General features: G+C 37.4%; 1 protein-coding gene across 15 annotated transcripts in view; it reads right to left on the bottom strand.

Moving 5' to 3' along the window:
* Positions 1-13,260, bottom strand: part of ROBO2 (roundabout guidance receptor 2) — a 444,791-nt gene that overhangs the window by 135,535 nt on the left and 295,996 nt on the right. For 14 of the 15 annotated variants that reach the window (XM_071563317.1, XM_071563336.1, XM_071563371.1 and 11 more), the window contains exons 4-5: positions 12,121-12,241; positions 2,803-2,941 (exon numbers count right to left, since the gene is read on the bottom strand). The exons of the other annotated variant lie outside the window; for it this stretch is intronic. In XM_071563317.1, coding sequence (XP_071419418.1) covers positions 2,803-2,941; positions 12,121-12,241 — 260 coding nt within the window. The remainder of the gene's footprint in view (positions 1-2,802; positions 2,942-12,120; positions 12,242-13,260) is intronic. 15 annotated transcript variants of the gene reach the window in all.

Here is a 13,260-nt window from a genome sequence, read left to right as displayed (position 1 = left end):
AATTTAATCCAATTGCAACTGGAGGTGCTTGCTGTTCCTCAGGGATGTTTATAATTTAAACTCTAACAGTCTGAAATTATTTTCCAATTGTTACTCAACACACCAATCAGTGCAGCAATGCTATTTAAATTTGTCACCAGAAAATACTGTGATTATTTTCTGTTTGCTTTTAAATATAACGCCAAAAAACCTAAAAGTAAGTGAGGTGGAAAAAGAGAAGGATTTCAGAAAGATTACAGATCCACTACTACTGATTCTGGCATTCACCAGGAGCAAATTACAGAAAGAAAATGCATGCCAAAATTCAGCTTGTTCCACTTTGCTGATACTGAGCTAGAGAATTTTGAAAGTTAAACCCACAACAGACATATAAAAATTTGCAGTAATTGTTGAAACAGGTAGCTACTACAACGGTCATAATCTAGGGATGAAGCCAAAAGGAAATGATTGAAAAAATGAAAACTGACAGATGTGCAAAGAACGTTGTCAGCTGTAGAAACAGGAAATTGATATTGAAAGTTTTAAGACAAATAGCTGCATAGATCTGTTCAGAAGAAGTGTTTATGCATGTAGGAAGAATAACAAAGGGAATTCCTTGAGGGCTCTATATTTCAATGTAGATGTTAAAATACTTAAAGTATAGGTGCTTAGAAGCTGTAGGACAATTTCTCTTTTACCTCAACCCCAACCCCTCAAAAAATAAATTAAAAAAAAAATCACACTTTCAACTGCATCAAGGATGAAAAACCTTGACATTCTCTTCTTAATTTATAAAATTGCTATATTATAATTTTCTCATCCACCTATTCCTTCAGACTATACCTGAGAAAATTTCTTTGCTGGTATTAAAAAACCCACAAAAAACCCCAACAGCTTTTGTTTTAGATGTGCCAAGTTAATCTTCTTTGATTAAGCATCATGCAGCATGGTTTGGAAATTTCCACTTTTTGGAGAGCAAAGACTTTGTTCACATATTTTGCTACACAAATGAAATATTTTTGAAAAATAAAACATATAATGCTGATCACCAGAGGTATTTTCTTCTAAAGTGCAGATGTTGGACTCTACTAGATGAGCACAACCCATGTGGCTGAGGTCTTAGAAACCTGCTGCAGGGGCCGTGTAGTTCTGTATTACCCAAGGTGGTCTCCAGAGTGAGGTCCTGCAACTTTGCCCCTTCCTTACCCAGCCCTCTGATGCTCTGGGCAACAGACATAAATGGAGACATACCCTCATTTTCTGGTTTAAGATGACAAAACACAATTATTGAAATATTGAAAAGTAGTGTAAAAGCACTGCAAAACACTGTGAGTAGTTTCTGAGCCTGAAGTTGATTATTATCAGAATGTATCTCATGAAGTTTTAGTTAAAGCCCAGTGAAAACTCTTTCTATGCTTCCTGATAAATTTCTTCTTCTTCAAAAACACATCATGAATGAACAGAAAAATTCACCTCAAAGCACAAAGTACCATGTTTTTCACAGTAAGATTAAAACCAAAAAGAAGGAACACAGTCATTAAAAAGGAAACAACCTAATAAAAGACACTGTTGGCTCTTCATCTATTACTTCTGCTTATGAGACCTAGAAGAAGCCATGATTTAAAACAACAGAAGTAGCACAACAGCAAGAATAAACCACAGAAGCACAATGTATTTTATGTGGACTACTGTACAACATTTGGTTAATTAGCAAGAGAAGAGAAAAAATCCATTCTGATACCCAAATTTCCACTTCAAAATAATCTTTTGTGACTTACATGCGTGCACATCTGTCAATATAATTAGCGAAACAGCTATGTCACTTTTTAATTTGTTTTAAATTGCAAGAAAATTAATATTTGAAAGTATTTATATATATATATATATATACACACACACATGTGTATCTTACTTACACAGAAATGGTTTTTCTAGATTCTATATTGTTCCATCAGTATATTCCACTAATGGAAAAGATTAACTACGGTGGGTGGGAAAAAAAAGAGGCACTATTCCTGTCTGCTGCTGAAATTAAAAGTCATAGGGCCAGAAGGATTTGTTGGGTTATTGAGACCTGGGTTTTAATTCCTGTTCCCAGACCTATTTCTGTGTTAACATTTTTTAATGTAACAATGATTCAGCATCAAAAAGAGAAAGAGTTCCAGAAAATGAGGACCAAATGTTGTTCTGTTAGCGGAAAGAAGCCAAATTAATTTAATACTCTTTTGCAGGACAGTCTCTCTTCCCCTGCTCACTCTGGAATTTTCTGTTTGTTCCAGAATACATGAATCTTTCTTGAACACAAGGGGCCTGTTTCAGCTTTCAACTTTGCTTTATGCTTATGCTAGTCTGGCATTTTGTTTTCTCAAGAGGAAGGTGTCTCTCCAAGTAGACATGACCAAGGAGCCAGCAAAGCCCACCAGAGCACTGTTCTTCCAATCCATTGTGCTAGTGCAACAGAGCAACTCTCCTGCCAAGTTTGCTCCCTCTTGGTATCAACACATCATTCTGAAGGCTACTATCACTAATACATTCCTCAAACATCTTTACTGTTTCCAGTAAAGCAGTGAATACCCATGTGCTCGCAACACCTACAAATCACGTTTCTTCCTTCCGCAGGAATCCATTATCTGGACAATTCACCCAGACTGGGTGTCCCTGCCCAGCTGGCTCTAGAACATGTTAGTAGTGCCAAAGACCAGCAATAGGAGTAATAAATCTTGGAAATAATGTGAAAGAACAAACTGTAAGTAGTAGGGATGGATTCCAGCATTAGCCAACAACTAAAATTGAAAGTGTGTGGAATGTGCATGTTGCGCTCACCTTCCTCTGGGTAAATCTGCATCATCTTTCTTCCATCGGACTGTGGGTGTGGGGTCCCCCTGCACCTGGCATCGGAAATCCACGGCCTCCTCCTCCAGCACCACTTGGTTGATCGGTCGCCTGAGAAACGTGGGACGCTCTTGAAAGAGACATTAAAATTCCTCTGTGAGTCAGTGGGTTGAAATGAACGTTTTTTGACTTTTCAGCATCTTTTTGTTTACCCATCCACCAAACAGAAAGGAGGCTGAGCTCCACAAATTCAGACAAGTGGAACTGATGATGTGAATAAAGAGCCAGGAAGAGGGTTGCCAGGCTGGAGAGGCTGGGGCTGTCGCATCTGGCCCTCAAGGAAGAGTGGAGTGCCACCAGAAGGCAGCCTGTGCCAGGACTGACTGCCCACCTGCCCTGCTGGACAGCAGAGCAGCCTCTGAGGCTGTGCCCTTTCCTGAGGATGCTGTGACTCTGCACTGCTGCACACATAAAACCTGATCTGAAAGCTCCTGCCTGCAATGTATGAGCTGCCAATAGAGTTAGCCTGCCTTTGGTAATGACCAGTATCCTGATGCTTGGGAGAAAAACTTAAACTCTGTGTTACACATCGTAGGCAATTGTGGACTGTGGGGCAGAGGATGGTGCTTCCCTGAGCCCCATCACCGACTTCACCATGGAAAACCAAATTAAGGTCTGAATAATAACTTCTGTTTACTCTTGATATTTTAGCTTGCATGGCTACAAATATTATTAATCACCATAATGTTGTACAGGCCTGCTTAAAATCCAGATGCAGAGCCACAATCTGATCTCAGTTATACTGGTACAAACTCCAAGTACCGGTAATTTCATTTGAAAGGATGTCACTGGGATTAGTTTCCAAGTTGCCTTTGGATTGCATAAATTTTGTTCTGTTCTCTCAGCCATACCACAATTTCATTGTCATAAATTATTTACAGTAGTGAAACCATTATAAGACTAGGTTTATATGAAGCAGTATTTCCACTCAGGATTTATCATAAAGACATTTAAAACTGGTTACACACTATGTTTCACATTTCATTCCCAGCAAGTTAAGGGTATGATGTCACTTAAAAAAATTACTCAAAACTCACACAGATGCAAGCAATACCAGATTCTGACTCAGGCAGTTTGTCTTGGTAACTACAGAGCTGAGTTTATAGTTTAGTTATCCAGGTTATTATACGCAAATTACAATAAAATTAAAAACCACTAGAGAACATTAATAAGGTTGCAAAATCAAGCAGGCAGCACCTCACTGCCAGAATGAAGGCTGTCTGCATGCCTTTCAATCACTTCCTTTCTGTTTATGCCTTATGGGACTGGTTGCAATTATATGATAACACACCATTTTTTCCCCAAACATCTCCAGATTGTTGGTATTCATTTAATGAGCAGGTGTTTAATATTTTGCTTTAGTTATACTGTTTAGTGGGTGGCCTCCTGTCATATTACTCAAACTTCACTTCAAAGGCAGAATTATTAATTTCCTCATGACCTCTATTACACATATCTTAATGCTTCATAAGCAACTCACTTGTTCTCATAGCTCCTCTCTGAGGCACAATGGAAAGCTTAGAAAGCAAGGAAAAAAGTATCTGCTAAATTTTTATGCCCAACCTGAACCACAAAAATGCAAACATTTCTGGGGTGAAGGAGAATCAAGAATTAATTTTGTGTGTTCAAAGCTCAGCTTCCATCGAATTCAGCTGCAGACAAAAAAATGTTCACCACTTTTATAAATCAGAATATCAAGTCAGAAAATAAGACAAAACCACCTGATAGTAATTATGTAAATCAGTGACAGCATCACATAGGAATTCCATGATACTAGCAGGGGGACCTATTGGCAAGGGAAAACACATTTTGCCAGCAGCAGAATAGACATGCTCAAGAATCTACAGCACTTTTCCAGATGACAAAGATAAGAACATGTCTAACAGGCAAAGATTCTTCTCCTCAAGCCATTGCTTTTGTCCTATTCCTAATCTTGCCCAGGACCTGCAGGTTCCAGAAATGTTTGGGCAAGTAAATTCAGTTCTAGTCTCTTTCCACGCATTGAAATTTTTATTATTCTGCATTTCAACCCTGTGTAAAAGCCATATCCAGCTGCTTACTGCTTCCTTAGTCAATTTGTCTTCTCTTAGCCCAGAAATATTGCATGGGACCTTCATTTCTCAGGACAAGCAGCTTTCTCCATTTCTCACCTTCAAATCCTGCCCAGTTCTCTCCAATTATCCCTTTTACCTCAAAACTGCAAGTTTAAAAATAAATAAATTAGAATTAGGTTTCCAATCAGGTATGGAACATTTTGGATAAAACCTTTTTCAGTTTGACAAACTAATTAAAACTGGACAAGGTGAAAAAACCCTCCAAACTATTATTTTTTAATGTTAATGCTAAGCAATGCATTGGGTCCATCTGTAACTGTTTGAATCTGGAAGAGAATTTCTTAGTGAAACTTTCTGCAGGTTTGCAACAGGATCTTATTCACAACTTCTCTCCTAAGAACTGCTCAAGCCAACTCCTGCTCTGAGCTCATATGCAATAGATTCTTCATTTTGGTATTTGTTTTTCAAAGATGGTCCTACACTAAGAAATTTAGATCCAGATCTACATTTCAGTTGGTGATTGAGAGGCCCTGGTTCATCCACATTGAAGTTAAATAACTTTGTGTGTGTAGAATGGCTTGGGTCTGCATATAAAAATTATTTTAGACCACATTTATAAAAGCTGCATGCAAACAGCTAAGAAATTAATGTGTGCATATTTATGAAATTACTATTTGTGGCTGTAAATTCTTCTATATGGGAGATGAGAAAATAAATCTCTGTCACATGTTGAGAACCCAGAAAGTAAATGGTCCCAAGGTAATTAGGTAAATCACTGGATTCCACAACACGGCAATTTAGGAGCATACATACACATTTGTTTCAGATCAGCTTCTTAAACTGTGTATTTTTAAAAACATTTAAGAAGTTGCTAGAAAACAAATAGTTATGTAAGGACAGATCCCATAGCAAGGACATTCAAATACCAGTAACTGCTCATTCCATTTCTGCATCATCTCTGCATTTTGCACAGCATGAATCAGGAAAGAACAAGTTATCTCTCATGTTGTTTCCTGTATTTGTATCTCTCAGAAAACCCCTTGAATGTGTCCAATAGCTAATTATACAGCTATAAAGTGATCAGAGTGAATGCCATTGCCAATGCAATTAACATTCTTTATATGAGATTAACTGGATTTGAGTCACCTGCATAACTTGCTTACAATGTTAATCTCTCAGGAGACAGAGTGCTGCTTGCCCAAGCATGCTAAATAAAGAAGGTTTCTTCACACAGCCAGGTCAAATTTAGTTTTAGAGCTGATCTTGACAAAAAAATATTTTTCAATTTTTTTCTTCTGAAATGGTGTGCTCATAAATTAAGCCTTGTGGTATAATTAAACACTGTTATTCTGTCAACAGCATCCAGAACACAATATATTTGAGAAACAAGAAAAAAGTGTGATAAATTAAAATCATAGATGTATATAAAATTTAATATAGCTATTTTATAAGCTTTCACAGAGTAAATAAAGTACCTACTTCCCAGACTTTCTCTGATGAATATTAAAAATCTTTGAAGAGAACTATAAAGTAGGTCATGGTTATATGTCATGTCACCAAGTCATGCTATTACTAGGGTGACCTTTATAACTTCAGAATAAACTCTGCTTGCAGTTACAAAAGGGGATTCTTAATGCAATCTGGACACACACTTACAATCTGATGCAGAGCTCAAATACACACTGCAAGGAAACCTACAAATCCTAACCAGAAACAGGAAAATGCTTTCCTTGCTTTGGGTGCTGACACAATTTAACCTCAGAACTCAATTTTTCTCATATTTAACAATTGGCCTGAGTATCACAGTCTATTAGAGGGACTCTGATGACCTTCAGATGTTTTATTGCCCTTTCTCTGTTCCTCAAAAAGTTAGACAGCCATACATGGGGCCTCAATCTAATTAAAATGATCCTAACTACCTTAATATATTTCCTCTGCTGAGGCAACTGCTAGAGTGAAGGATTTGATGGTCTCCATAATGCAAAGCCTCAATCTGATTTAGAATTGTTCTCTCTGTCTTTGTTGGAGAGAAGACATTCTTTGCTAAAAATGTTTTTGTGTTCTAGAACGAGTATTAAAACACAAATTAAAAGGTTTTGGGTAGGGATTTAATAGACAATAGTTAAAAATAAAATCTTTTTTCCCTTTAGTGTTCTGATGCAAATAGGAAAAAAAGAAAAGAAACATTAGATGGTTGGGAGTAAGTTTCACTTCAGAATGCTGTCAATAGCACACATATTTAATTAAATGCAATGTGATTTGGATGAAGTAAAGCTCTCTGCCAAAAAAGATGATGTGGGAGAAGACAGGATGTTATGATCTCACTAAATTTACCTGTGTTGGCCAAATATTTCAAAAGCAGATGGCTTTACATTTAAAGACATTCTCCTACCACCTCTTTTTAGGCACTTTTCCATTTTTTATTTGAGAAATAAGCACTTGTGTAGGCATTGCAAACTTGTACTCTGAAAGCAGCACCCAAGGTGAAACGCAGTAGAATTACTTTTATCGATTGCTAGTAGTTTTCTCCTCTTATATACATCTACAACCACGTTAACGTCAGGTTTTACTAACCATTGCACACAGACCTTGGAGACTAAATCACACCCCTTTTCACAGCAGCATCATTATCCTATTACAACTTCTCAGTATCTGTGGATAACCAATATTGCAAAGCCAAACTGGCTTTTTGCAAATTGCCTTAAGTAGATTGCAAACAGAAAATAAAAGGATTTGAAGAAAACCAGGAGGAGCTTTCACCTGAAGGACAAAACACACACTGCTGATTTCTCTGTCTTGAACTGTGAATGTATACCTGGTTTGGGTAGGTTTTTCCATGTGACTGGGCAAAGCTTCTGGGACTAATTTCCAGGATACAGTGGACAAGACTCTGTTAAGGCCTTCCACATAGGCAGAGCTCAAGGAAGTAAAAAGGGGCACAGTGTCTTCATTAAGGGATTTTCATGTTTTTTTCCTCTAATGCCATGTTATCATAGAATACTCTTTCTGAAACTACCACTTCTTGTTCAACCTAACAATATCTACAGAACATCAAACACAAATACTTCTTCAAGCATCAGACAAAAGTACCTCTTCATCCCACTGGACCTTATTAGCTGAAAAAAGGTTCAGGTACCAAAGTTAAAATCAAAGATTAATCCAGAACAATCTTTAATATGTCCAAAATGACATATCTTTTAAAGACGTTTTTGTACTCTTCTTAGTTATGCTTTATATTCTTTTGAGGCTCTTCTAAATATATCTTTTTCCACTGTTTGATGGCAGCCTCTTGAAGTTGATATACTAAGGCTTTCATTGATTTCGCTGAGCTTTAGAATCAATATACAACATATACCTTTGTACATGCTCTTCAAACATATCATTTTAAGTCCAAAGGAAAAAAAAAAAGAGTGTGAAACAGTTAAAACAACTTGAAAACTTATCTCAGAACAGTGCAGTAGCATGACAAAATGATAAAGGTTATCTTAAAGAGTAATTCCTACTTTATTTAATTTCTGGCTCCATGTTATGTATTTACAAACAAAGCTTTCTTACAAATTGGAATTAAACTGCTTCTGTTTTGCATCTTGCTTTAATTCTGTTCAGCCAAAGGCTATGAGCCCAAACACAGGCAAAGCAACCTAATTTGGATCACTTGCACTTCTGAAATTGGCCTTTAGAATAATGCATTCATAATAATCAAGTCCCATGCTGCTTCTTTTTGTGAGCATTAAGACTGATGTTATTAACTGCCTTTACAGGACAACTCAGACTCCACCACAGACCCTTTTTTCTTGCTTTCCTCCAAGATTACACCTTGGAGCCTCATAAAGGCAAAAACTAGCAATAGCGCTTGAAAGAAAAGACTAACAAAATGTAGTGCATCATTGTAACTATTAAAACCCAGCGACAATTTTGGGTAGCACTGCTTATATGCTCAGTTTGTTTTATGGTATTTTACTAGGAAAGTTTGGCAATTTTCTGCTAGTAGAAGAGTCATGACTTGGGAACAAAAGCAATGAAAGCTGCATGGACACTACCAGAATACAGTTAGTAGTGCCTAAAAGGTGAAAACAAGGTTTCAAGCAGACAAGCTTGGGGGAAAATAAAGAAAAAATCACTTGTTTGGTGAAAGTTCTACATGTATTATTCACAGCTGTCTCTCAGCAAAGGTTATTGAATGGGTACCCAGCCAAGTGGATATATTCTGCCCATGGGAAACTGTTATTTTCTTCCCCTACTTCTTTCCAAGCTTCTTGCCCATTTCATTTTACTGTTTTTAAACTCAGGAAAGGTGTAATCTTTTAGGCTAAGCTTCCATGCTGTTCCCCTCAGGCCAGCAGTTCCCACCACACTGACTCACTTTTTCCAGAGGCAATGCCTCAAGCTAAATTTACTGTACAGGGAGCCAGAGAGCTGTCACAAGTCGCATGCAGAAGTTTACTTCAGGTATTAGACAAAAACTTGTGAAGCCAAAAGTAACAAGTGGCTGGTTCATGGACTGGTTTGAGAACTAGCATGAAACACCTCCTTTTCCTACATAGTGTATTTACCAAGGCCACATTCATGCTGTGAAAAGGGTTTGGAGGGTTGCTATTTGGGAAATGAGTAGAGAAATGAATAATCAGCTAATTAATATACATTCCTCTCCAGAATCAGCACCAGCTCTAGGCTTAGCAGTCACCTAATTATATTCTCTGAGTCTCTTAGCTGTCTTTATTTTTATTGCAAAGACCATTTTCAAATATGTTCAAAACAGTTAAGTTTGGACACATGAATTGCTTCTAAGTATTACGCTATTTTTAGCATATTTTTCATCAAAATTTGCACTATTCCCATGTTCCTCAAACCTCTGAGTCATACTAGAAGGCAGCTGTGGACTTAACATATGATCCTTGGTTTTGCCTGTGATCAGTGAAGCCAATTTGAACATGCACAGCGAATCTGATGTTTCCCAGAGTCGCTGGATTTATTGCATTTATTGTGTATGCTTAGACTGATTGCATTGTCCAGTAGATAACACTGCTTCCTGGAAACATCCTGGATAAAGGTTTACAGTGCACTGGGCATGTACCCACCAACACATGAGCTGCTGCCTGGAGCCCAGGCGTGGAATACAACTGCTGTGCTGGTGGAAAGCAAAGCCAAGTCAGCTCCTTTCTGTTTGGAGTGGACCAGGACTAATCTGGACACATCTATACAGGGAACCCAATGCACCAAGACAGAGCTCCAGGGCCAGCTGGCAACCAGGAAATGGGCACATCTTGGCAAACTGCATAACCTGAGCACCTGCTTCCTCCATACTATTCTTGTACAGCAAAAAGGAAGGTAGGAAGGGAATATCCAGATAGAAGGGAAATTTTCGATAGGAAGATACTGTGATAGGGTATTTTAAATACAATTTTCTTTTAGTGGTCTAGCACAATTACATAGAATAAAAATATCTCCTTTCTTTAATTGTTCATTTTGTTCACTATTTGCCAAATAATTTTAGACTGTATTTTGCACGTTGATTGCTATGACTATGTCCTGAAAAAAAATCAGAATATTGTAATTGGTATGTATTATTTTACATACCAAGACAAGCATAATATGTTTCATACCTTGGCAGGGTATGATATTACATGAACATTTCAGTTTTCATTCCTGAAGTTCAATGCTTTTTAACAAATTATTTTCTTAAGGATTTCTTAGGGCTTTGTAGTTTAGGACTGCAATCTGCTCATTATCCACAGGGAGTATTACCAGAGATTAGTAGTACTTAAACTGATGAAGGAAATATGTCACGTCTCTTGCACATCTGTATAAAGGCACAACTTCAATACATTGGCTGCAAAGAACATAATAATTTGATAGAGATCCTTCCTCTGTTTTTCCTTTTTTTTTTATTTTTTCCTCCCAAGATATAGGAGTTCTGTCTTTAGAAGTTGTGTTTTCATTAATCTACAGAAAAGTAAGTGCAGTGGAAGCCTTTACAGTCTTGTAATGCTAGAAAGCAACAAATATTCAGTCACTTGTCTAGCAGAATTTGTTCAGATCTTGTCTAGCAGGAACTTTTCTTTGCCCTTTGTGAATCCCATCACATGTTGGGTTTTTCTTAGAGTGGACACAAAAAATGTTAAATTGGACATACATGTAAACAGAGATTGCAATATCAGCCAGAAGGTGAAAAAAATAGGAGCATCTGCTTTAGAAAGCACCTTAGGATTTCTATTAAAAAGACTTACTGGAATTGCAAACAGTCTTGTTTGGAAATTTTGGCATTGTATAGCAAGGATATCAAAGAGGTGTAGCAGGAGGGAACATTAACACAGTTTCTCTTTTGTCAGTGTGTATGTGTTCTCTTTAGCAGTGTGGGCTTACTGATTTTCCTTTGTTTGCTCAGAACCTTCTTACTAATTGCTACCAAACTATGACTACAGGATGTACCACAGCAGGATTTTGTGGCTTTGCTTCTTGTCCAGCTGCAGCAGGATGGATCCAGCTCTAGGTTTGGTTATTACTCTGTTCTTGCCCTGGACCTTAACTACGGAGGGAATGTTCCTAACAACTTCTTGCCTTGCCTGTCAGGTCTAGAGGCTCTTTCACACGGAAACCTTTAAATTTTTGATTCATTCAGCATCACCAAAAGCTGAAATGATGCCCTGGCTTACAGGATGAGAAGCTGTTTAATACCCTCTAAAAAAACAAATGAAAAAAGTATCTTTATAAATACCAAAATTTGAGTTTGGAATTTTCTTCAAAGACTATTTACTGGTCAACTAAGCTCTTCTGTGCTTTCCTAGTTCTGATTTTGCAACCCCACAGGAATACAGAATTATTTTAAAATGCAATGCTAGTCCAAATCTCTGGTAAACTGGCATTATCAACTGTATAAATAGCTTAATTGCTTTTGGCAATTTTGTGTGGGAGAGCATTGTGTCCTGCATTACCATCTCCAGTGTATGCACATCACTGTGGACCTGCAATCAGATTGAAACCATGTGCTTCAAAGGAAAATACTGAGCCATTCTAACTCATATTATCAACTGCAGGTTTTGAAACCTGGTCTTCTTCAGAAACTATGAAATGCATCTTAAGCAATATTACTGTGTTTTGCTAACCTTGTTTTTTCTTATACTTTGATAAGCTACCCAGGTCAATCCAGTCTGTGGCATTTGTGGTGAGAAGGTAATAAAAGCAAGAGTGTCTTTACCAAAAACAGTCAGCTCTGCAGGGTCGCTGTCTCGCTCCCCCACCATGTTTGTTCCAACACAGGTGTACATTCCTGCATCGCTTTTCCTTGTATTGGAGATCATCAGCTTCCCACCACGGATCTGTCTCAAAACAATGAACATAGTTTTAACTTCAGATAAACAGAATATATGAGAAAGAAAACAAGCTACCTTCTGAGGTAACAAGTTCCACAACTAAGGCATTTTTCAAGTTTTGCTTGTAAATATATGTATAGCTCTAAAACTATAAACTTACATATTTAAATATCTTTAGGCTGTTCTAGAGCACATTTTTGTTGTACTGACTAATTTCAGCTTGCAACTAATTTCAACTACTGAGTAATTCCAACTGCATTTCATTTTTTTCCCTTCAGTTTTCATTACATTCTTTACAATTCAAAGATTACATTTTTTCCCGCATCTTGGCAGCACAAAGTGCTGGTGTTTCATGCATGATGATACGTAAAACACATGTGACATCTCTTGGAAGAAAAAGGCAATCTGACTTAGGCTTATTTAGTTCATTTTACTGGTTTCTTAACAGTTTTCTTGATCACTGATCAAGACAGACTTTCTCTCAGATTCAACAGACTGAACCTGGCCAAAACTGAGAATTCACCTGAGTCCCATAAGTCCCATTTCCTTGGTTAAAAAGGAAACTTGTAAAGTCACAGACAGTGTCAGAGGCTAGACAATGGGGTGCTTCAGAATAATCTAGGAATACAGACAAATAAACTTGAGAGTCAGGGAATGACAGCCAGTTTGCTGCCACTCTTCCTTCTCTGCTCTTGTGTAGACCATAGCAGAGACAGCCTGGTCCACAAATAGCAAAACTTAAGATTATTTGGCTTGAAATAATTCCTTAGGCATCCAAAGCCACAAACAATCTTCCTGACAGTATTTCCATGTTGAACAAAGTCAGCACTGAATCATTACATACAATATATAACTCTGTTGAAGGAATATTAACTGTGAAAAGCTAAGCATTTAAAAATTAGGAGTGAGAGATGTCCTCACACCTCTGATTTATCCCATTTGCTTACACAGACCATGATTTATTTCTAATCACTGGCTAAGCTAGGTATTTCTGCCGATTCTTTTTTCATTCAGTATTAGAAATG

Source organism: Pithys albifrons, chromosome 1, assembly GCF_047495875.1.
Source record: "Pithys albifrons albifrons isolate INPA30051 chromosome 1, PitAlb_v1, whole genome shotgun sequence".
NCBI classification, from domain to species: Eukaryota; Metazoa; Chordata; class Aves; order Passeriformes; family Thamnophilidae; genus Pithys; species Pithys albifrons.
This window is presented reverse-complemented; position numbering and strand designations above follow the sequence as displayed.